The 24,252-nt window shown below is 40.9% G+C and overlaps 1 protein-coding gene across 3 annotated transcripts in view; it reads right to left on the bottom strand.

Moving 5' to 3' along the window:
* The window catches only part of LRRC7 (leucine rich repeat containing 7), a 385,857-nt gene that overhangs the window by 161,366 nt on the left and 200,239 nt on the right, over window positions 1-24,252 (bottom strand). For all 3 annotated transcript variants that reach the window (XM_055339299.1, XM_055339300.1, XM_055339301.1), the window contains exon 7: window positions 11,190-11,253. In XM_055339299.1, coding sequence (XP_055195274.1) covers window positions 11,190-11,253 — 64 coding nt within the window. The remainder of the gene's footprint in view (window positions 1-11,189; window positions 11,254-24,252) is intronic.

Genomic DNA, 24,252 nt, shown 5'->3' with positions numbered 1-24,252 from the left:
ACACCGCAGTCAAAGTGATCCGGGTAACGTAAGGTAATGTAATAGAAGGTAACGTAACTTGTACTGTATGTAATGCAATGGGACGTAACACAACTTCACATGTCAGGCCACAAGTTCTTCCTTTTCAAAACATTCCAAATGGCCCCCATTTTACTTAGAAGAAGATGCAAAACCTTACAATTTCTCACAGGATCCTATCTACCCACCTCCCTGCCCCGTCAAACTAATGCATCACCTCCTTACTCCACCGTGTTAGCCTCCTTGCGGTTCACACGTCACTCTTGCTCTCATCTCAGGTGCTGGGATTCCCATCTCCTCTGTCTAGAACTAACCGCCGCCCAGATACTTGCATGGTTCACTCCCTCAGCTACTTCAGGTTTTTACTAAAATGTCACCTTCTGAGTGAAGCTTCCCCAGCTGCCCTGATTAATTACATCTTCCATCAACACACAACTCTATCCATCCCCCTTTATAGTTCTCCTTGACGTTTGCGTCGTCTTTTAGTTTTGGTTTATCGTGAAACCTGAAACCAAAGGCATTTTTTTTTCTATTAATCCAATTTAAGATAATATGTCTAAATATTACTATTTCAGCACATAAGGGAGGTGGATGTCAATTTTATTTTGATTATTTTAAATAGAGTTTTCTGTTATTTGGGGGGTGATGTACAATCCCTATTCACAGCTCAAGAATATGCTCTTGGGTTTACTCCATGACTATATAATACGTCTATTTTCTCTGTAGAGCCTAGAGTATCAATGTATATACTTTTACTTACTGTTGTTTATCCTGGTGCAATTGGGGAATACTTCTTTTTCCTTTAATGTCTCTGGTAGAAACTGTTGACAGAAACACCAGGACACCTGACTACATGGAGATACATGCCATTCTTAGAAAAATCTACTTCTGGAAAGGCAAACAGAGCTAATTGGTTTCATTCCTGGTACCTCGTCATGACGTTGCAGTCATGAGAAATGGCAATGAGGGAAAAGCTGCTGCCTCTGAAAGCAGGCAAAGATGACTTACTTTATTTCTGGGGAAGGGAAAGTCTGAAAGCAAGAAAATTAGTTTCTTTATTTGCATGTGTGACCTTGGAGTCTGCGAATTAAAGGCCTAGGTCAACGGATGCGGTATTTGTAAAAATGGAGGCCCCAATCTGATTGTCATCTGAAAAAAACAAGCCTCCACAATCATTTTCGGTCAGAAAATACATTTCAGTTGAATGACTCATCAAGATTTCCTTTCAAATTCCCGAGTTAGTGGCGATACAGTTTTATTTACTTATTGATCACAGCGGCAAATTGTGTCCTTCAGAGTTTCAAAGGGAAACTCATTTGGAAGTTTGTCTCAAAGTGAATTGAAATTGACTCCTCAAAGGATGCCTAATCGTAGAATGACTGCTTTTCAGGGAAACTAAAAGTATTTCCTAAACCTCTAATATTGTTTAGTTTGAATTAAAAATCTCCAATTTACATAGGCACGATGCTGATGATGAGAATTGACTGTTCACTTTAAAATCAAATGATTCATTCACTCGCTCAAAAACATTTATCAAGTGCCAGTTGGGGACACGGTGCTCTCTGCCAGTGCAGGGAAAGCAGTCCGGAGGAAATGATGCCAAAATTGAGTCCGCAAAAGCAAACATTAGTTTTATTTTATTTATTTATTATCATTATATTCTTACATCTGTTTTATTTTGAACGCGTAAGCTCTTGCCTTTCAGCAGGGGCCTACGTTTCTCTGCCCTACTTTGCAATTCTGAGGCTAATGCCATTTCTGTTTTGACAGGCAGCTCAGCGTCAGGCCCTGACAACTGGGGGGACTGGAGACAGACTGGGAGGCTAGAGGCCGAAGGTGGGGCTTGCTCCTTCTATTTCATTCCTGGTCATGTCAGCGTCCCAACAGCAACTCCCTCTGCGGTGACACTCAGCGTCAGCAACAGCAGCAGAGCTCAGGTGGTGGTTTTTCCATATAACCCAGAAGCAGCCTCATCACGGTCCCACAGAGACACCAGCACCAGCCTCTACGGGGCTGAGTCCCCTACACGACCCCCTGCCATTTATTCCCTACCCTGAAGGTGCCAGCCGCTTCCTACAGTTATCACCTCTGTGATCCCTCAGTGTCCCTGTCCCCCTTCTGTCCTTTCAGTTTTCTGGCACATGAGTAACTGTTCTTTTCCTTAAATTTCCTTTCTTAAACAACTGATGTAGTTTCCACCTCCTGACCGGGCCTGGATTGATACAGAAATTGATGTGTCTCTAATAATTAAAAAAAAAAAAAAAAAGTTTCACTTCTCATGTTTCTCTTGGTATATTAATAACCTTTGGAAATGCCTGTGGTGCATATTTACTATCAACGTCCTCAGTGATTTTACAAACGCAGGAAATGGAGGAGTTAATAATTAGGATGTCTCAAGTATTTTCCTTAAGGACAGGTGGCCAGTTATGATTGCAAATTGTGTTTTCCTATTTTGTTCTTTTTAATAAGCTTTATCTGAAAAACACTTGACAAAACTTGATTAGTAGGTATGGGAAACCTATGCTGTAATTACTTATGAAGGAAATTGTTAGATATGCAAATACAGCGCTTGCCTCAGATACACACGCATCCTAGGTAATTAAAAAGGAGCACAGCTTGGGCTTACGAGGTAGGTGAAGCCATTGGCAGCTATGCTTTCATTTATTTACTTTTTATTTATTTTTTTTCAGCTATGCTTTTAGTAGAATGAGTTTAATTTAACTCTAATCAATTTAAATTAAAAGTTAAACTATTAGCTAAAGTACTTGATTATTTCAAATGTCTATGAAAAAACATTAGTATGATTCATGTAGCCCAAATAAATATTCCATTGTAGGATCCAAGGGCAGGTAGTCCAAAATGTACCACTTTGACGAATTGATTATTTTGAACTAAAACTTACTTGAGTGTAAGAACACTCTGACTCCTTTTTGTCTCTAGAAACCAGGAGATAACTCTCCATGTGAAAGGTACTCTCCTTGTACCAGAAGGTAGAGACATTCTTACTAGCAGAGAGGGAATTCAGAGCCATGAAAGCTGTATAAACAAAGCTTGTATTTTACTAATTTGCAATTTCAGCCCAGTCCAAATTCTGCTTAGAATTCCTTACTGAAACCTCCAAACATAAATTTTCTTTGTCTTGTCAATTTCATACAGATTTATTGTCTTTTTGTCTAAAAAGTGTTAAAACTGCCTGCCTTGGTCATTTCTTGGGTCTTAATTTCATTACTGGAACGCTGTACACAGTCAATTAAACTTTTTCTCCCCCCTCCTGTTAATCTGTCTGATGTCAAATTAATTCTTAGACCAGCGGGAAGAATCTTGAAGGCTAGAGTAAAACCTTTCCGTTCCAACACTATACAACTATTGGCATTTCTTCTCAGCATCTCCATTCTTTATCTATCTGAGATTTATATTTTACCCTACAAATAAAGTGAGAAAAATCAATAAAAGTTATTCAGTTTGAATATTGAGATTAGAAATTCTTGCTTATGGTGATCTGTAGCCTTCCTAAGCTTTCAAAATGGTGATTTTTCAGAGTGCAGAATATTTTCTAAGCTTTTCTAAAGAGAAGATTTATGGAATATCAGTCGTCTAATATAGTTTATGGACTGCTGAATTTATGAAATGTTTTTATAAAGACTGCTTGACATATTTTCTCAAATATTAGATAGTTAAAATGATATTTATTACTCATTTCCTGATGAATCCCTTGGACTTTAAATACATTGAATCTTTGCATCATCTTTTAAAACACTAAATGACTTTTTCATCACACACAAAATATATTTTTATTCTTTTTTTTAAATTTTTATTTATTTATGATAGTCACAGAGAGAGAGAGGCAGAGACACAGGCAGAGGGAGAAGCAGGCTCCATGCACCGGGAGCCTGATGTGGGATTTGATCCCGGGTCTCCAGGATCGCGCCCTGGGCCAAAGGCAAGCGCCAAACCGCTGCGCCACCCAGGGATCCCTATATTTTTATTCTTTAAATATTTTTGTTACTGTAGCTTATGTATTTGCTTTTTAAAATTCATGTTTTGTTCTTTAATCCAGAATGAGTGGCCTATGCTTTAGAAATGTCTCTGTCAGTAACTGGTACATTAAATAGTTCAAAGAGCTGACAATACTCTTAAAATGATCTATCATATCTCAAATTCTGGAGAATTAATCTTGGATAGTTTTAGGTAGAGCAGCAGAAATACTTTCTTTATGGAGATGAAATAAACATTTAAAAAATTACCCCTACCTGGTTTCTTTTTCAAAAAAGACCTCACAAAATAATTATTAAATAGCATTTTAATATCACTTATGATATCATACTCATATTCATAGTTAGTCCAAACTCCATAAGAAGATACAGAATATATAGATAAAAGGAAACATTTGGGGAGACAGGCCTGATAATTTTCTAAAAATTAATGAAAAACATAAACCCACAGAGAAAGCACACAGGAATAATGTATAAAAACCAAACACATAAGCAAAGATGTTTAAACCTCCCAGGGAAGATTGAACTGAATGCAGTTTATATAGAAGGTGAGGATCATCAGCATATCATGATTATGTTGGATTTATTTCAGACACGCGAAAGTCATTTCACATTTGAAATCTTCTATGTAAACAAAATTAAAAGGCAACCTACTGAATTGAAGATATTTGCAAATGACATATCCAATAAAGGGTTATATCCAAAGAATTTAAGAATTTAAAGAACTCAACACCCAGAAAACAAATAATCCAATTATAAAATGGGCAGAGGATCTGAATAGACATTTCTCCAAAGAAGACATACAAATGGCCAAGAGACCCACGAGAAGATGCTCAACATCACTCGTCATCAGAGAAATGCGAATCAAAACCACTATGAGGTATCACTTCACACCTGTCAGAATGGCTAAACTCAAAAACACAAGAAACAAGTGTTGGTGAGGGTGTGGAGAAAAACGAACCCTCTTGCACCGTTGATGGGAATACATACACACTGGTGCAGCCACTCTGGAAAAATATGGAGGTTCTTCCAAAAGTTAAAAATAGAGCTACCCTATTTTCCAGCAATCACACTATCAGGTGTTTACCCCCCAAACACAAAACCACTAATTCAGCAGTCATACTACTAGATATTTATTCAAAACCCACAAACACACTAATTTATGTACTTGCACCTCTATATTTATTTCAGCATTATGCACAATAGTCAAGTTATGGAAGCAGCCCAAGTGTCTATTGACAGATGAATGGATAAAGAAGATATGGTGTGTGTGTGTGTGTGTGTGTGTGTGTGTGTGTGTGTATATATATATATTCAGTCACAAAAAAGAATGGAATCTTGCCATTTGCAACAACATGGATGGAGCTAGTGAATATGCTATGTGAAATAAGCCAACCAGAGAAAGGCAAATACCATATGATCTCACTCATATGTAGAATTTAAGAAAGAAAACAAATGAGCAAAGATTTTTAAAAAATGAGAGAGAGAGACAAACCAAGAAACAGATTCTTCAATATGGAGAACAAACTGATGGGTGCTAGAGGGGAGGTGGATGGGGGGATGGGTGAAATAGATGATGAGGATTAAAGAGCACACTTATCCTGATGAGCACTGGCTAATGTACAGAACTACTGAATCACTGTATTGTACACTTCAAACTAGTTGATATTGTATGTCAACTATACTGGAATTAAAAGAAGAAGAAGGTCAGCTATGAATGTATAGAAATCATATTCTGTTAAGAGGCTGAACTCATTCTGGGGGAAAGGAAGGACTGCTGATAATTTGCTTGGAAAACAATCTGCTCAGAAAAAAAAATACATTCAATGAAAAACAATTAAGCCCAGATGGAAATACACTTGACTATAAATAATGAAGACTTTGGAGCTTTTAGAAAAAACATATGAAGAGATCTATTTGACTTTGGGGAGGCAAGAACTTGTTAAGCAAGACACAAAATATGCCATGCATAAAAAAGTATGCATTTTATTACATTACAGTTAAGAACTTGAGGTCATCAAGAGACATCAAGAAGAAAGTAAAACAAACAAACAAACCCCCAAAACTTGTAGAGTGTTGGAGGAGGTATCTGTAGCACATATAACCAACAGAAAATTAGCATCTAGACTATAGAATAGATCCTGCTAAGTCTACAAAAAAGAGACCTCCAGTAGATAAATGAGCAAGAGTACATGAACAGGCATTTCACAGAAGAAGAAACACAAACCGCCACCAACATATGGAAAAAGGACCAATCTTTTTTTTTTTTTTAAGCACCAATCTCATAAAAGATCACACATAGGCAGATTCAGATCATAAGGAGATGCCACTGTCAGCCAACTCCTGGAAAAAATACGAAGTCTGACAAAATCAAGTGTAGACAAAGATGTGGAACACAGGGGCTCTTAGACGTGCTGGTGAATGAATACAATTATTTTTTAAAAAAGCCTTATTTTTCAAGTGGAATATGTGCACAATTAACGACTGGGAGATTCCACTTCTAAACATATGCCTTAGAAACATTCTTGCACATGTGTACCTATGGAAGTATGCATACCTGCGATGCAATAAAAAAATGGACAGAAATGATTGTGAAGGAAGAAGAAATAAGGTGTAGTATAGTCATATTTTTACAAAGCCTGAGAACAAGCAGAGTGAAATAATGTAATATTTAGACACATACCAACATAGGGAATGTCAAACAAAATTCAGGGTTGTACTTGTCTGTGGGAACGAGGCAGGATCAGGTCAGGACGTACGGGCGGCTGTACAGGACTGGTACCCTGGGTCATAAACATACGGCAGTGCCTTCCCAGGGATGCGTTTTATTATGTTTTGTGACTTAAATACATACCACATATATTGTGTTATATGTGTAACATCTGATATAATAGAATTTCAAGCCTGTCTGATTTTATTATTTTCTCTTAAGTTTGAATTTCAATGTCGCTATTTATTTTTTGGCCGCTATTTGATGGTCTTCCTCATCCAGCTGCTGAGAACGATCCTAACTCATAATGCTCACAAAGAATTTTTTGAATCTGATAAGCGTGCATTAGTGTAGAATAGAACGCACACCAACATTCCGGTTTGGCAAATAGAATTATCTCTACGAAGACACGTACCGCCGGTAGGTACGATGTCACAGTTAGAGGGCAATCTCAGCCCTCACTTCTTGGACCTCCCTCCAGGCGCATAGCAAGAGATGAAGAAATCTCAGGCCTCTCCTGGGATCCTCCTCCCCCGTCCCTCCTTTTAGGGGTCCTTTTGTGGCCAGAGGGGAGTGGAGACAAGGGACCCCCCATGTCACAGGAGATGCTAGTCCAGCGACCACTCTTGTCTCTGTCTTCCTTGCTGCTGGCCCTGCGCTGCCCGGGCTGCTGCCTGCAGGTGGCTGGCCCGCCCGCTGCACCCTGAGCCACACACGGACCACTCTGCAGTGTGTTGTTTGTTTCCTCCGGGCTCAGCTCTTTTCTCTCTCTGGTTTGCAGAGAAGCTTTCTTACTTGAAGGTTCCCAGAGCAGAGGTTGGGAGGGCTCCGAGGGACACTTTTCTTATTCCCTTATTAGCGTGGCCCTGCTCCAGTGCAGGGAGGGGAGAGGGAAGGGGGTAAGAGGGTGGGAGCCAGAAGCTACAGCTTCATTGGGCGGATGGTCAGCTATGGCCTGACCTGGCTTCTGGATCCACCTGTCTCACCTTCCTCTAGGCTCTGCTGCTCAATCTCCTTCCTTCCGGGTGTTCTCACTCATAGCGATGTGTGCTGGGGCCTTTATTAGTCCCACTACGGGCCCAGGATGCACATGGGACTCCCTGTTCGTTAGGTAGATCTCTATACGCCCAGCGTGTGTACCTACTCCGTGGCAATCACTGCATCTGTTTTCAGGGTCCCTGACCATTCTATGACCTTGGAACGTTCCTGATTATTCTCTGAGAGTTAGAAGGCTGTCTACCCACAGTGCAGAGGAATTTCAAGCATTGACGTTATCTAACACATCAACCTACAATGCCCCATCTCTGACCTGGCCCTGAATAATACTCGTTTGGTCTAATTAAAAAGAAAATGATGGTGTGGGGGGAGGATACACCAAAAACACTGATAATGGTTATATAAGGGGATGAGATCATGGATGAGTCTCACTATAATTTTTACAGTTTTTCTAACTTTCTCAATTAAAAAAAAATGGACATTTGTTGATTTTATATTTATTGAAAATAAGCCATGAAAGAAACAATAATAATGAAGACCTTTGAGACTCTATTATGTTCCCAGAACCTTGCCCAGGATTCTCTGGTGGTTACCATCCTTAGAAATACCAAGTGATTCCCTCTGTTTAGAATTATTCATTATGAACAAGGCATCCTTAAGCAGATATGTCTCCAAACCTCATTTACGGCATTTACATTGAGTCTCAAGCAAGCAAACTTCTGTTCTTTCTATTAGATTTTCACATTATAAGGTTTTTTCGGGGACTTATTATCATCTTCTCTCCATAGCTGTCTCCTTAGAACGTCACACAAAATGAATTCTCTCATAGTAATCTCCGAGGTGTCAATACCTGGCTACAGAATGGAACTTGCCCCCTTTCCTACACATGACATTGTTTCTAGAGGCTTCTTATCAAAGCAAATTCTCTTATTTTCTCATTAAAAGTCGTTACTTTCAGAGAAACAACAGCTAGTCCCACACATATGACTAATAAAAGCCAAGCATCTGATTAAAAGTGAATGACAGAAATGTGAAATTCCATAATTACACCACCCTTCCTCCTTGCTGCCGATGCCAAGTAACTGAGTGTTGTCGAATAAGTGGTCCCAGGACAAATGCAGAAAAACAATTTTTTTTAGAGAGACTTGTTTTGTAACTAGCACGGAATACTGGGAGTTCAAAAGAAAAGAAATGTTTCTGCTCAGTGATAATTCCTTAGATACCGTACAGCATAAGTTAAAATAATGTTTTTTTTTTTTTTTAGTTTACATTTACTGTGTCTACTTTCCAACACGCAGACATACCCTATTCGTCTTTGTTGGCCCAAATATTGATAGATTTGATTTCCAAAGTCATATGCCTGACAGAGTCAGAGTTCACAGAGCCATTTATCTCTTGCATGGATTCCGCGCCCCCAGTCCTGTGGCATAGACAGCTTCGACGCCCTTATTTTATTGAAGGGGACACTGAGGCTAGAGAGTGAGCTTTAGACCCACAGGCGCCTAGCCAGCCGGTGATGGAATCGGGAGTGAACCTCAGTTGTCTGAATCCACGGTCCATGTTCTTTCACCCACTAGACTGGCTACACCTCCTCGCGGAAGCAGATTGTAACTTCTTAATAACGGATTTTGAAACTCCCAGGACACAACATTTACGAGGTTCACTGGCTCTGGGCTGCTGTGCCCTCCTGTCTGCGCTGAGGCCATCACAAGGTGGGTGCACCCTCAGCAGGCTGGCTCGGTGGGGCCACGCAGCAGGGGGAGGGAGGCCCCCAAGTCTGTTCCCTGGGCCTCTCTCAGTTCACCCATCACATGGACTCTCAGAGCCAGTCCGTGGGTGGCGTTGAGGCCAGTGAGGTACCCTCAGGACAGGACCCAGGAAAGGCCGCTGGGCCTCCCGGGCCTCCTGGGCCTCCTGGGCCTGCAGCCAGCCAGAGCTGCAGGGAGCTGCCCACGGAAGTGACCAGGGCCTCACTGGGCCCACAGTCCACACAGGGCGCAGCCCCAGCTGCAGACACGAGCCCGGGGGACAGCACGTCCGTCAGCCGCCTCTGAAAAGCAGCGGGAGAGCAGGGAGGCCCGGTCCCTGAGGAAGGCCTCAGCCTCCTTGGCACCCGCCCGCTGGCCACGTTGCAAGGAGACGCAGGGGCAGCCGAGGCCTTGCACGACACACACAGGCCTGCTGTGCAAGGCCGCTGCACGCAACCCAAGGGGATCTGGTGCTTGCTTCAATCACACCACGCTTCCAATTGCAGAAGGCCAAAAGTCAGCTCCCCCCCCCCCAATGGCAATGGGGGCCGGGACAGTGGCCTGATGGGTACGGCCCAGTCCACCGAGGTAGTGTCTGCACCTCCAGGGTGTGGCGTTGGCCGAGGTTCCCTCCTTCCCAGGCCCTGGACAGGCGTTACCTCACTTAACTCTCACGCAAGCCCCGTAGGGGGGAGCCACTGTAATTTCCATTTTAGAGATTGAAAAAGAGGCTTAGAGGCGAAGGAAGCTGCGCAAGGCCACACTGCTAGCAACGCGGCCCGGAGAGAGTAGCTGATTACTCAATTAGGTGTTCGAATTTGAAAATGGTTAAAATACAGTTTAGACGGATTGCATTTTTGAAATCTGAAGATGTTCAAGGGGAGACTTCTGAATCAGAAAGTCTGCTTGTAACGGACTGTTTGCTCTCTAATTTGCAATTGAGTTTTTTTTTTTTAAAGGATTTTATTTATGTATTCAGGGGAGACCCAGAGAGAGAGGCAGAGACCCAGGCAGAGGGAGAAGCAGCTCCCTGTGGGGAGCCGACGTGGGACTCGACCCTGGGACCCCGGGACATGGCCTGGGCCGAGGACAGACGCTCCCCCACTGAGCCCCCCGGTGTCCCCTGCATTTGAGATTTTAGTCTCCAGGCAAATTTTAAAGACAGGTTAAGCCTGAGAGGAGCAGTGGGGATTCTGTGAGCCGCGGTGCGGGTGAGCTGATAGGAGCTGGGGACAAGGGGGGGCCCGGCCTCCAAGCGTCCTCCCCAGCGAGCGACCTCAGAGGCGGAGGGCTCCGGGCCTGAACCCTGGTTAGTCACCTCTTGCTTTAATTCTTGCTTGGCCACGTAAAGGCTGTACGACCGTGACCACTCTGGGCGCATTTCCACCAGGTGAAGGTGGCAACGGGTCAGATAAGAGCTAGTGAGACGAGGACGCGCTACCCTCGCTTGGTGGCTGCCGTGGTGGCGCTCTCAGGCCTCGTTCGCACGCGCTTGCCCTCCGTCCCCACCTCCCCCCTTTCTCTTTACTGAATCTGATATTATCCAGTTCTCTACGGGGTAAGATAGAGTCAGATCTTCACTTTATTTCCTGGATTTCATTCTGCTTTCACATTTAGCAAGTGCAAACGTGAACTTGGGTGGAAACCTGTAACCTGGGGTTACAGAGACAGAAGAGATAACCTCCTGGGGTGGATTTATCAGGGTTAGAAAATGCATTCGCTTACCAGCTCACTGAATTCATTATTGCCTAGGTCAAGTCTTTCCAACTGGGCCAGTTTGTGCATTGACCTATAACAGATGGAGAAAAATACTATCGTGAGGCAAGTCCATGACACATTGATTGCTCCAAAATCATTCCACCCACCCCCAGTCATATTTACCTGGTTTATTTATTTATTTATTTATTTATTTATATTTTTTATTTTTTTATACCTGGTTTAATAGTGCACAGAAGTGGGGGTGTTTTAGAGAGAGAAGTAAACTGCAAATACAAAACAACCGTGTGCAAAACTACCACCTGCTTAAGACATTTCCAAAAGCCATTCTGTGGTGGGAATACAGAGCTCGCTGCTTAACACAAACCCGGGAAGCTTGTTAAATATCCATTCCAGTGTGAGGCATAGGGTGAGTCCACAACATCTACATTCTTAAGAATCACCCCAGATTTCGGGACCGATGGGGGAAACCAATCCTGAGCAAAGCATTCCAAAACTCGCAATACGGCTATAACTTCATCATCAATCTTGCCGTTTTCTACTTAAATGAACTTGTGTTACAGACAGACTGTTGTATTCCTTGTCTCCTAAAGATATTGGCTGGGATGCTGCTACGGCTCCGTGAAATGGTAAAGCCTCGAGCAGGATTTGGTGCCAAAGGTAGAGGTACCCTTGCTGGCGCCACACGCGACTGGCGCTTCGCAAGCCATCCTCAAGTGCAGCATACCATGTAAGAAAAGGTAGTGTTTTTCTTTGTTCCAAGTTTCCTTATCCTCCCACGAACCAGAATGCTATCCTTAAATCCTGACTCTACAGAAATTCTGGAAGCATCATTGACTCAAATCTCAGAAATTTCAGTTCCTTTTTCTTTAAAATGGCTCCAGTAATTATGTCATAGCTTAAAGTACTACTATAATCCAGACACTCTCAGACACTCAGAAATGCAAAAATGTGTGTACCCTTTCTTCATTCAGCAACTGCTACTGAGCGATTATGCACCAATCTTCTGGGGTCTGGAGGACAGCAATGAATAAAAGGGACAAAAACTCTTGCCCAAAGGGACTTTCCATTGCATTGGGGGGGGGGGAGTTACAATCGATTACAATAAATTAGCATAAATACTAAAATAAATGAGTACAGTAGGTTAATATATTAGAAGGTTACAGGTGCTATGGAGAAAGCTTCAGCAGAAGAAGTAGATATGAAGAATGGAAATAGGGGGATTGCAATTTTTAGTAGGGAGATCCAGGTAAGGCCTTACCAAGAAAATGAAATTAAAGGAAATGAAGGAACAGGCTAGTGCACAGACATGTTGTTTGCTTCAAGACGTCCTATGAGACCATGTGGCTAAAGCAGAGCGAGGGATGAGGGGAGTAAGAGATGATTACGAGGAGTCAGATAATATGAGGCCTTATCAGCCCAATGTGAGGATGAGGATTTGATTCTGAGTAAGATGGGTCACTAAAAGGTTTTGATCCAAGGTGTGACTGAAGTGACTTATTTTTAAAGGATATCTGTGCCTGTAAATAGAGAGGGACGAAAGTGGAAGCCAGGAGATCAAATAGGAGGCTAATGGAAGAAGCCAAAGGAGAGGTGAGGGTAGTTTGGAGCCCGGTGGTGGTAGTGGAGGTGGTGGGAAGTGATTGGCTTCCAAACATATGTAAGATTAGAGTCAAATGTTTATTTGCTGAAACATCTGGGAGGAGTAAGAAAAAGTAGAGTCCAGTGTAACTAAGAGTGTGTGTTGGTCTGAGCAACTAGAAGGATGACGTTGTAATCGATGGATAAGGAATATGGGTAGATCAGGGTTTTGGGTAGATCAGAGACTCGGTTTTAAGTGTTCTCCACCCCCCCGCCCCACTCACACTCCCTCCACAAAACAAGGTAGATGTTTGAGGGGATGGGTGTGCCCATTAACCAGATGGGAGGACGCTTCTCACAATGTGCACATCCATCAAATAATCACCATTTATACTTTGAATAACTGGCCACTTGTCAATTATACTTCAATAAAATTGGAGTACGTGTCATAGAAAACACACGTGAGTTCCTGAAGAGCACAGGGAGAGGCCCTTTCTCAGTGTTGGGAGTAACAGGCTCCATCGACACTTTGTTCTGGAGCATCGATCAGGCTTTGGGATCGGAGGAGATGGCCTTTTGGGGAGGAAGTGTCAAAGGGCTGGGTTGAAAGAGATCGTGGCCTATTTCAAGGAACCGCAGGTTAGCAAAAACAATAAGAAAAAGAGTAAGAAATAAGAAAGAACACGTAGGGAAGGGCCGTATCATAAAGAAACCCATGTCAAGCCAAAGAGTCTGAGTTTTCGCTTGAAGGCAACGGAAGCCTTTTGGATTCAGATCAGAGAGTATTTATCAGATTTGTATTTTAGAAAGCTCGCTGCGGCAGCTTGGGATGGTGTGAGACGTGGGGGGAGGATGTGCTAGCAGAGGGGCCAACTAAGACTGTCCCGAAACGCACGTAGGGCCAGAAATAAGACAAAGCAGTATGGACGGCACTGCGGGCTAGGAGGGATGCTCTGGTGGAGAGAACTCGGCAATGCTGATGACTGGCTGGGTGTGGGAGGTACGAGAGGAAGGAGTTTAAAATAGTTTCTGGATTGAGGACCAGTGTGGGAATATTGCAATGGAATTAAATATGTGTGTGTGTGTGTGTGAGAGAGAGAGAGAGAGAAACTAGAGCTCAGGGAAAGGTCTTGACTGGAAATAAACATTGAAAAATAAATAAGTGATATTTTTTGTCTATTCCACCTCAAAATTATTCTTTTTTTTTAAGCTCATGTACCATTTGTTTTCTTTTCCATGATTTACTTGATATTTGCCACTTGCTTCCTTGAATTGTCAGTGTTTTTCATACGTCTATGCCTCCTGTCTCCACTCCCTCCTTAAAATGCGTTTCAAGACGACCGGAAGGGCCTGTGTGGGACCAATTACCAGTGCAAAGATGGTTTTGAGGATGTGGCCAGCGTTGTAAGAACATGGGCCTCGCCTCTTGTGCCATCTATGCCACTGAGTAAGTGCTTCTAGGGAAGGGGATGGGAGTGGCTGGGCCCCAAGAAAAGAGAATTAGATTTTCTTCTTAGCCTGGGAATATTGAGGAATGGCAAATTCTTGTAAATCTCAAGATTTACAAAGCCCTGAGAGCCAAGGTAGAGGACCAAGTGGCCAGGTGTGGCACGTAAATGAGAAATAATCGTAGGGGTAGCAGAGCCACCTTCACTGGGCTTCACCCTGTAGGCGACAAAGATTCCAGTGAGAACCACCATGAGCTGAAGACCAGAGGCCTTTCCACAATTTTCTGGATTCTGTAAATTCTATAGTTCTCACTGATCCCCTCAGGATAATTTCCGCCCCCCTCCCAGCCTTAGTGGTAGAGAACCAAGATGAAATTAATTTTATTAAATGAAGAAATGGGGATGTCTTATAGCTGTGTGTCCTGAGGCAAATTCTATTACTTGTAGGATGTATCTTTTTTTTTTTTCCCTAGGCTAAATAATAGTGACTTCTTTAATCATCCTTTGTGTGTTAGGATTTCCAGGCTCCTCAAACACAAGCTAATCCAGGATTATCTTTATCAATGTTTCTCTTCCAAAACAAGGCCAGGTCCAAACCTGGCACCTCTTCTTTTTTTTTTTTTTTTTTTTTTTTGGTAAGTAAAGTTTTATGGGAACACACCATGTTGACATATGACCTACGGCTGTTTATCACCACAACAGTAGAATTGAAGGGTTGAGGCGGAGATCACAAGGACCACCCCAGAACCCAAACACCTCCTACCTCTGACAGCCACGTGGTGCTCGGAACTGAACACTACTCTCTGGCTGTGGGCTGACCAAGACAACCTATGAAGAAACTATTATTTCTTATATGTATCTGGGTAAAGTTTGGTTTCTTTTGTGAAGGGATAGTTAGCCTCCATGTCACTGTGAAGCATTTTTCTCTTCCCTGCTAGTCTTAGGTTACTGCTTCTGAAACCCCTGGTTCATAAACTCATACCTAGAAACCATATTTTAAATGTGTTAACGTAGCTTCCTACCATCCCTTTGCCATTCTTCTGAATGGGCAACAATTTTCCTTTTGCTTATTCCGGAACAACAAAAAAGCCTTCCCCATGAGGGTTTTTTTTTTAAATTTTTTTTTTATTTATTTATGATAGTCACACACACGAAGAGAGAGAGAGAGGCAGAGACACAGGCAGAGGGAGAAGCAGGCTCCATGCACCGGGAGCCCGATGTGGGATTCGATCCCGGGTCTCCAGGATCACGCCCTGGGCCCAAGGCAGGCGCAAACCGCTGTGCCACCCAGGGGTCCCCCCCATGAGGTTTTTAAAAAACTTTTCCTGAAGCTTATTTAAGCTCTATTATGTAAAATGGCATTTTTTTATCCTGATTTTATCTCGTTTTATTTTTCTGATCCTCATTTCCATCAATGATCTTTACTGTCACCAAAGTTCATATCCGTCATTAAATTCTTCTGTTTTCGAGTTGTCTTTCCGATATATAATTTCTTACGTTTTATATTTTTTAAATAGTTATATTTTTACTTCTGCTTTTCGAAGATGTCATTCGATATTAGTTCTTACTAATTAGTTCTTATTTTTACACCTTTGAAATCGACTGCCTTCACGAATCACAAGATTTTAGACAGTCCGTAACACGACCTACTGCTTTTCCTGTTCATGGGCTAGTTGCCGAACTATAATTGTTCTGTCAAATTGTCCAATAAATGTTCCTTTTAGCTGAATGTCCGTAATAGGTTTCAAATTTCATCAGGATATAAACAAGTAAGACACTGTAAGAAAAATAAAATAGAATACACGGTATTTTGTGTTAGTAGCATTCTTTGTGAGCATTCATTCATTCACTCGAGTTTGTGTTCCTTAGGGCAGGCACCGTGTGGGCATTGGGGTCACCAGGATTTCTGTGGAGTTAGATTTCTGGAATGCAGGGTTTCTCAGCTTGGCACTTCTGACATTTTAGACAGGTAAATTCGGGATCCCTGGGTGGCGCAGCGGTTTGGCGCCTGCCTTTGGCCCAGGGCGCGATCCTGGAGACCCGGGATCAAATCCCACGTCGGGCTCCCGGTGCATGGAGCCTGCTTCTCCCTCTGCCTGTGTCTCTGCCTCTCTCTCTCTCTCTCTCTCTGTGACCATCATAAATAATAAAAAAAAAGAATTATTAAAAAAAATAGGTAAATTCTTTGGTATAGCGGCCTACTGGGTGCATTGTAGGACGTTTAGCACATCCTGCACAGTCTCCACTTGGAAAGACTTATTTTCTAAGTGGAAATGACCATCAAAAGAATGATTGCTTCACAAGGTGATAAGCGCTAAGGTAAAAATATGTATAGATTGCCCTGGGATCTCAGAGGAAGGAATGTCTAACAGTTTAGTCATTAGGGAAAACGTTAAGAAGAGGTGACATTGCAGCTGGGTTTTGGAGAAAGTAGCTATATGAATAGTATATATTTACATATGTGCAAAAAAAATAACCAAAATACCAAAGACTACATCTAAAGCTGAGGTTCTTCTGAGATTGTAGCTTAAATCCACAATATTAACATGCATCCTTGAAGGATATAAAAGATTTTGGTCCAAAGTGAAGAAACTCTAAAACTTTCCACTGCAATTTATTGCAGGAAACCCTACTGTCCTACCCTCAGGGCTGGACAAGGAAACTTCTAGGATACGGCTACCTTGTGCATTGAGGGATGGTTAGCAGCATATCGGAAACATTCTCTGCGGTTTTCACAACCAATGTATTTCTGCACAGTGTCTAATGCTCCCAGGTTGGGGATGCAGAGTGCGGCTGGGGGGTGGGAATCGTTCCAGATGAAGATCCCCAAGGCTAGGAGGCATAGCTCGGGACTTTTCTCTCTCTTTACTGTTTAGTAGGAAGGGTGAGCATCTCTTTTCCTTTGTTTACCTCCTACCTGACAGTGGGATTCCCATGGGCTGTTCCTTTTACATGTCACATGAGCTTTACTTGGACATGTGCTTCTTTCCTTACCATAGCTCTCGTGCCGTTGGGGACCTTTCCCTCCATCTGTAGGGGAATCAAGGGGTCTGATTTCCCCTTACAAATGCCTCGTTTGAAGACGTGGCCCGGCCAAAGGTGGGAAAGCAAATGTAGGATTGTCACAATTGGGGCCACCTTCTCTACCAATAATGCTGAATCAGGTATCTTGCTGATCTATAGATTCATTTGATAAGTTCACCTAGTATTAAAAAGGTGCAAGTTCTATGTATTTGGTTGTACTAAATAATATTTACCAGCTATGGTATATTAATATATATATTCAATGATTTTTACGTTGATCATTGCGGTCTCTCTTGACTTTAAATGTTCTTCCCTAATCTTCCAAAAGCTGGTTGCTCTTCCTCTACTTGCGAATTTGCTCTTTGCACAGGACAGTCCAATTCCTTTAACTCAAATAAAATCTCACTTGCTCTTCACTTATGGTATTTTGTTTCATTTTATTCTTAAAACACCACTGAAATAATTTAATTATTTAATTAAATTCCTTTATGTGATATTTAATTCAAAATATTTAACAGAAAAATAATATCCTTTCTGGTTTGTTACTAATTATTTTTTCCTGCTAGATTAAATGCTCCGTGAAGCAGTAAACTTGTTAGTCTTATTCCCAGAGTAAAATAGCTTTTCAATCGGTGTTGTTTAATGGAGGACATTCATCCTTGGAATTGAACGAATGATTAACAGTGGAGAAAGTTTGGTTTCTAGTATATTGCGAAGACAACTGCTCAGTTTTTTTTTCAGGGTATCTACACTTAATATACAGTTGCCAAGGAAAGCAGTTACAATAATTAACGGTTTGCCAAGAGGACATCCTGATAGGCCTGTTTCAATAATACTGTAATGAATATACGTTAGCTACATTTATGATGAAGATGTTTGCAATGATGAATAAAAAGCAGATAATGCTGGGTTACTAGCTCTGGATATCTATAATCTGTGGTTACGTAGACCTAATTGGCATTTCTAATAATAAGGTCTTTCTGAAGTTCAAATAATAAAAACAAAAATTATTTGTGAAATGTTTAGGTAAGTTTTTCATCTTTTGAATATTCTGAAAAAAAACAAACAAGGATAACAAGTGTGGAGTAGTTGAGGGGGCATGGACTCTGGGTTCCGTATGTCATGGTCTGAATCCTGATTTTTATCACTGCTGCTGATTTTGGAACAAATTGAAGCAGATCTTTTTACCTCAAATTCCTTCATCTGTAAGTGGAATGATGCTAAAGAACACCACTTCCACAGAGTGTGATGGATTACAGTAGTTATTGTAGGGAAAAAGCACATAAACAGAGCCTGATACAAGGCAATAGGCTCTATAAGAGTTATGCTATTAAAATAGGGGGTTTCAGAAGTTGGGAAATACGAGGTTTTCTGGTTAGAGTTTCCTAAAGTTTTCTTAAGGATTTATAGATGTTGCATGATTTAAAAAACTTCCAGATGGCCAGGAGATTTTGGCAAAGCTTGCTAAAAAACGTTAAATGAAGTATATCTTGAAATCTGGGATTGTGATACCTCCAGGTTTTTTTTTTTAAATAATTCTGGTATGATTAATGGACAGTGTTATATCAGTTTCAGGTGAACAATAAAGTGATTCAACAATTATGTACTTTACTCAATGCTCATCAGGGTACGTGGGCTCTTAATCCCCTTCCCCTCTTTCACCCATCCCAATCCCTCCACCCACCCTTCCCCTGGTAACCACTCATTTGTTCTCTATATTTAAGTCTCTTTTGTTTGCCTCTTTTTTTCTTTGTCTTATTTCTTGAATTCCACATATGAGTGAAATTGTATGGTATTTGTCTTTCTCTGACTAATTTCACAGATACCTCCAGTTTTGTTCTTTTTTAAGGTTGTTTTGGCTATTCACATTCTTTTGTGGTTCCATATGCAAAAGATCATTGTTTAAGATGATTTGTTCCATGAAAAATGCTATTGGTATTCTCCTAAGGGTTGCATTAAATCTGTAGATGGCTTTGGGTGGTATGGACATTTTAACATTTGTTCTCCCAATCCATGAGCATGGACTATCCTTCCGTTTATTTGTGTCGTCTTCAATTTCTTTCATCAATATTTTTATCTCTTGCAGTGTATTGATCTTTCACTTCCTTGATTAGGTTTATTCCCAGGTCTTTTATTATTTTGGTGCAACTGTAAATGGGACTGTTTTCTTAATTTCTCTTTCTGCCACTTCATTATCAGTGTACAGAAATGCAACAGATTCCTGCGTATTGATTTTGTGTCCTATGACTTTCCTGAAATCATTTATCAGTTCTAGCAGTTTTTCAGAGACATTAGGGTTTCCTACATATAATACCATGTCACCTGCAAATAGTGACAGTTTTACATCCTCTTGGCCAAATGAAATACAGATGAAATACACAAAGGTTCATTGTGACTCTCTAATAGATGTTAACTAATTTAGATTTTTTCCTGTCTACGTGACCAAGGGCCATTAATTATTTTCTTTCCTATAGGACCTTTCTCAGAGCACATTTTGAAAAACTTCTTTTTGTAGATGATGAAATTGAATCCTTGTTCGTGAAAACACAGGCCTAGCCTTATTTGAGTATTTAAATTTGATCAGATCATCCTCATTTGTCTGCTTGGAAATTCTGACCTGTTAGACTCTGCACCTCAGCTCCCAAGTTCACTTTAGGCTCTCCTTCCATTTATGACTGTTCTGGATATAGTTCTCTGGCCCAGCTTTCACATTTCCCTGAAAGACCATGCTGTTTCTTGCCATCTGACCTCATGAACCACAACCTCAGTAAAGGGAAATGCTCACTTATCAGAGGAGAATTGGTGACTTGTTCAAGGTCACACAGACAGTCAGTAACAAGGCTAAGAATGATAAGGTCATTCTTTTCCCAGCACTGGCCTGCCATCTATATCTGGCCTGAAATGTTTGGATTGACCATTGTTTAAATATGAATGTTTTTATGAAAAGCGTGTTCTCTACAGGTCACCAGAGTCTACGCCAGGGGCCAACCAATTCTTTTCTGTAAAGAGCCAGGCTGGAAGTGTTTCAGATCCTGCAGTTCATCTGATCTCTGTCTCAACTGCTCAATTCTGCTGTTGTATGCAAAAGTAGCCACAGATAATATGTTAACACATGGATATGGCTTTGTTTCTATAAAGCTTTATTCACGAAAAACAGGGACGCCAGGTTTGGACCACACGCCACAGTTTCCCGACCCGTGGTCGAGATCACTCTTTAACATCTCACATCTAGATGGCTGTATGGGTTTATGATTTAATCCTGATCCCTAAAAATAGTGAAGTCTTGAAACCTTTGCATACAGAGATGATAGATAAATTAAACACTGAGAATATTATCAGAGAATTTTTGTTAGATAACTATTTATATTAATGAACTACTTGAAGTTCTCATTTCTTAGGGTACATGCTATTGCGATCCAGGGACATTTGTTCTTAATATTATCATTTTGGTTGTATTTGTGAAAATTAAATCCTTACTAGCATGTCATTACTTTATAGAATTTACCCAACTGCAAATCTGGAAAAAGACTCCAGTTGGAATGGAATTTTCCAATGCTGGAAAATAATGCAATATCTTGGTGCATCTGCATACAATGTATGGTTTTCTTTTTATCAGATGCAGAGGCTTTATTTATTTAAATGTACAATTACCCCTGAAGCCACATAAAGTTGGCAGGGCTATTGTTTCCCCATTAATTCCCAGTGTAGTAACTTAGATTTGCTGACTCTGGCAGGATTCTTTCAATTTTTGGCGTGGGTTTATGCATTCCAGCTTTAAACTTGTCTTTCAAATGTGCTAACACATTCTCTCTGATTAGTGGCTATTCATGGCACAAGGACAGGAAAACTCTCAGTTGTTAATGTCCGATGTTTCCCTCTTTACTGAAACTTAGGGAAAGAAAATATCACCTTTCTACTTTGCTCGATCTGTTGTCGTATATTTAATGAACATTTCTATTTTATAATTTAGACCTGCCAAATTTGCCACATTATCATGTTCTTCCCATGTGAATAATTTCTTTTCAAATGACCCTCATATTATAAATTTTTGAAAAAATAATTCTTTACAGCATCGGTACTGAACACTAGAAGGTCCGGGAATTGACAGTCTTGAGAAATGCAGCTACTGGCACAACTTATTTTGAAGGAAGATAAAATCTAGTATCTTTACAAGGCAGGAAAAATTAAAATGTAGTGCCCGACAGCAGATAAGCCCTAACCTCTATGATCAAACGTTTTATGATCGAAACTTCTATGACCAAATCCTGCCTTTGTTATTACTATACCGTAACCCAATATCACAGCGACAATTTTTATTGCTTCCCATCATTTCAATTCAACCTCTTCCCGAGAACAAGAACAACAAAATGCTAAACCGGCTTCCTGGAATCTTCCAGATGGGTACGTAGCCAAACTAAACATCTATCACTTTGTCAAAGGATATTGGGAAGGCAATTTTTTTAGACAAGTTTGTTAACGCTTCTCAATTAAGATAGTCTTCCCTGCAGTCCTTAAATTATTAGGATAAACACTTAAAATTTGTAATTTACATCAAGCTGTCACATATTTTGAGTATTTCCTTTGGGAATATATTTTCCTTTTAAACATTCAGCATTTAAAGGCTTATGTTGGTTTTATGACTCTTATTGGAAAAATTCAGTTTCTTGTAATTACTTATCTCTACTTTAGTGCAGAGCATGAAAGATTCTATATGAAGAAATAAACTCTCAAGTAAGCTCTCAAGAATACTTCTAGTTTATACAGGGAGATACACTCATCCGATGAAGTAGATTAAGGTGAAAACTGGAACTATATAAGGACAGCAGCTGGCTATCTAGGACAAATTCTGCACCGCTCATTTTAATTAAAGGTCTGCCCAGATGGGGGAGGTCCGCATTTTGTTCTTTGTCTATACAGTCCACTTGGGTTCGTCACCACTCTTTCACTCTTTACATGAATTTTCCCACTGGCCAAAAATGATTGTGCATCTCTAACTCATGACAATGCAGCCAAGACGCGATTATACCCGTAAGACTTTCTGAGCTCTTTGTGGGGGCCAAGGTGCTATGTAAGCAGGAACAATGATCCCTGGATGGCTACTTGCTGGAACTGACACTTCTAGTGTGCACTGCGGCATCAATCAGAACGCTATGAAGAACAGGATCCGCTATGAAGATGCTCGTTTTCACTACTGTGTATTGCAACCTGCATTATATGGTTATGAAGGGATTTTGAATATACTACTGGAAAATACTTAGGCAGGTGTAAGCTCTTTTAAAAACTCTTATAGATATGTGAGCAGACAACAAACAGCAACAATGACCAGTCCCTTTCCTAAGAGATTCCTTTAACACGTACCCATGTGGGTGCACGTACACACACACACACACACACACACACACACACACACACGACTCAGGCTCGTAGTTCCTTGGCCATACTTCATACAAATATTTATCAGTCTTTACACTGGGATTTGTAAATACTAATTCATGTGCTTTGACATGGATTTGGTCCTAGATGATCAGTACCCTCACCGATGTATATACTACAGGGGGATGCAACGGGTGCAACTCTGTCATTAAGGTGTTGGAGGATTTGAACTGTAGAGGATGAAAGCCTTTCAGAATAACCTGGCAGTTAGCCACGGCTGGAAATTGCTCCTAGACCGCTGTCATCTCCCCCTCTTTCTTCCTCGCCAGCAGGATCTGCTGTGCCTCAGACTGGAAATGCCAGATAGTCACTCGGCACATCTCCTCTGAAGCTAGGACATGGACACATGACAGGAAGAGGAGGAGGAGGAGGAGAGATTCGGGGCTTGATTGCTGAGGGAGATTCTGAGAATTGTCCTTGATTTGGAAGAGGGGAGGGGGGCACAGGGGAAGTCATGGGACTTTCCCCCTCTGTCTCCTTTATTCCTCTATCTTTCATGGTTGGAGAAGAATGTGATGTCTAGAGTGGCAGCAGACACTGTGCAACCGAATGAGGTAACGAGTCCAAGGATGAAAGCCAGCATGCCGGGGAGGGCAGCACAGATAGATGCAGAAAGCCCAGGCCTTTGATAAAATCATTAAGTTACTGAAACCAACTTCAGAACTGCTTACCCCGAGACTTTGTTAACGAGCAACAAGGTACCTGCTACTCAAGGAGTCACTTTTACTCAGAATTTCTTATAGCCCAAAACATACTTTCTGCTACACTCATTCCACCATTCTAGCGTTTGGGGGTCATGCGATAAAGTGCATTTTAAATAATTTCAAAATAAATAGAAAATATGTAGAGAAACACTTGCATAGTCATGATCACAAGGTCAAAATAAAAAAAAATATTTCTACAAATCATTTAGGGTTTAGGGTAGTTGATTTTTTCTTCCTGCATTTGACTTCAATATTCTAGATACCTATTTTGAGGATTTCATGTTAATAAGGTATTCTGTGTATTTTGGTGTGCTGTCTGATGTTTATAACTTCTGCTTTTCAGAAGCCCTGACCGATTCTATATATATTCTTTTCTTTTACTTTTTATTACTTTATAGTTTCAGGACTCAGGTAGATATGTTAATTTTTTTCAAGTCTATATTCCTCTTCTTTTTCATATTTATTACATCTTCAAAGAAAATTACTCCATAAATCATTTTCTCTAATTTCAATTTCTCCTTGAAATAATATAGGTCTCAGGCTCAACTAGATACTTCTTCTTTCTAAAGTTATTGCTAGAGTCTTCCCAACTTACTATGTGAATGCTAAAACCTAGATTAGTGGTATATTTTTTGATAGTTTCTATCAATACACAGAGATAAAATCAGATTTTATTTAGTAATTGGAATGACGCATGCTTTCGGCTGTATATGTTCATTTAAATAGTAATTTTAGAACAAATTTCACTTAGGGTGACTTTCTGGTTGGCCTTCACCAGGACTGATTTTTTTTCCCCCTGGATACAAGTTGACACAAAGATTGTTATGCTAAAATATGATCACAGCAATCAGCACTTAGAAGTTGTGAAATAAAATATAGTAG

The sequence above is a fragment of the Nyctereutes procyonoides genome, unplaced genomic scaffold (genome assembly GCF_905146905.1).
Source record: "Nyctereutes procyonoides isolate TBG_1078 unplaced genomic scaffold, NYPRO_anot_genome, whole genome shotgun sequence".
Classification (NCBI taxonomy): domain Eukaryota; kingdom Metazoa; phylum Chordata; class Mammalia; order Carnivora; family Canidae; genus Nyctereutes; species Nyctereutes procyonoides.
Note: the sequence above shows the minus strand (reverse complement) of the source record. Positions and strands in the feature narration are given on the sequence as shown.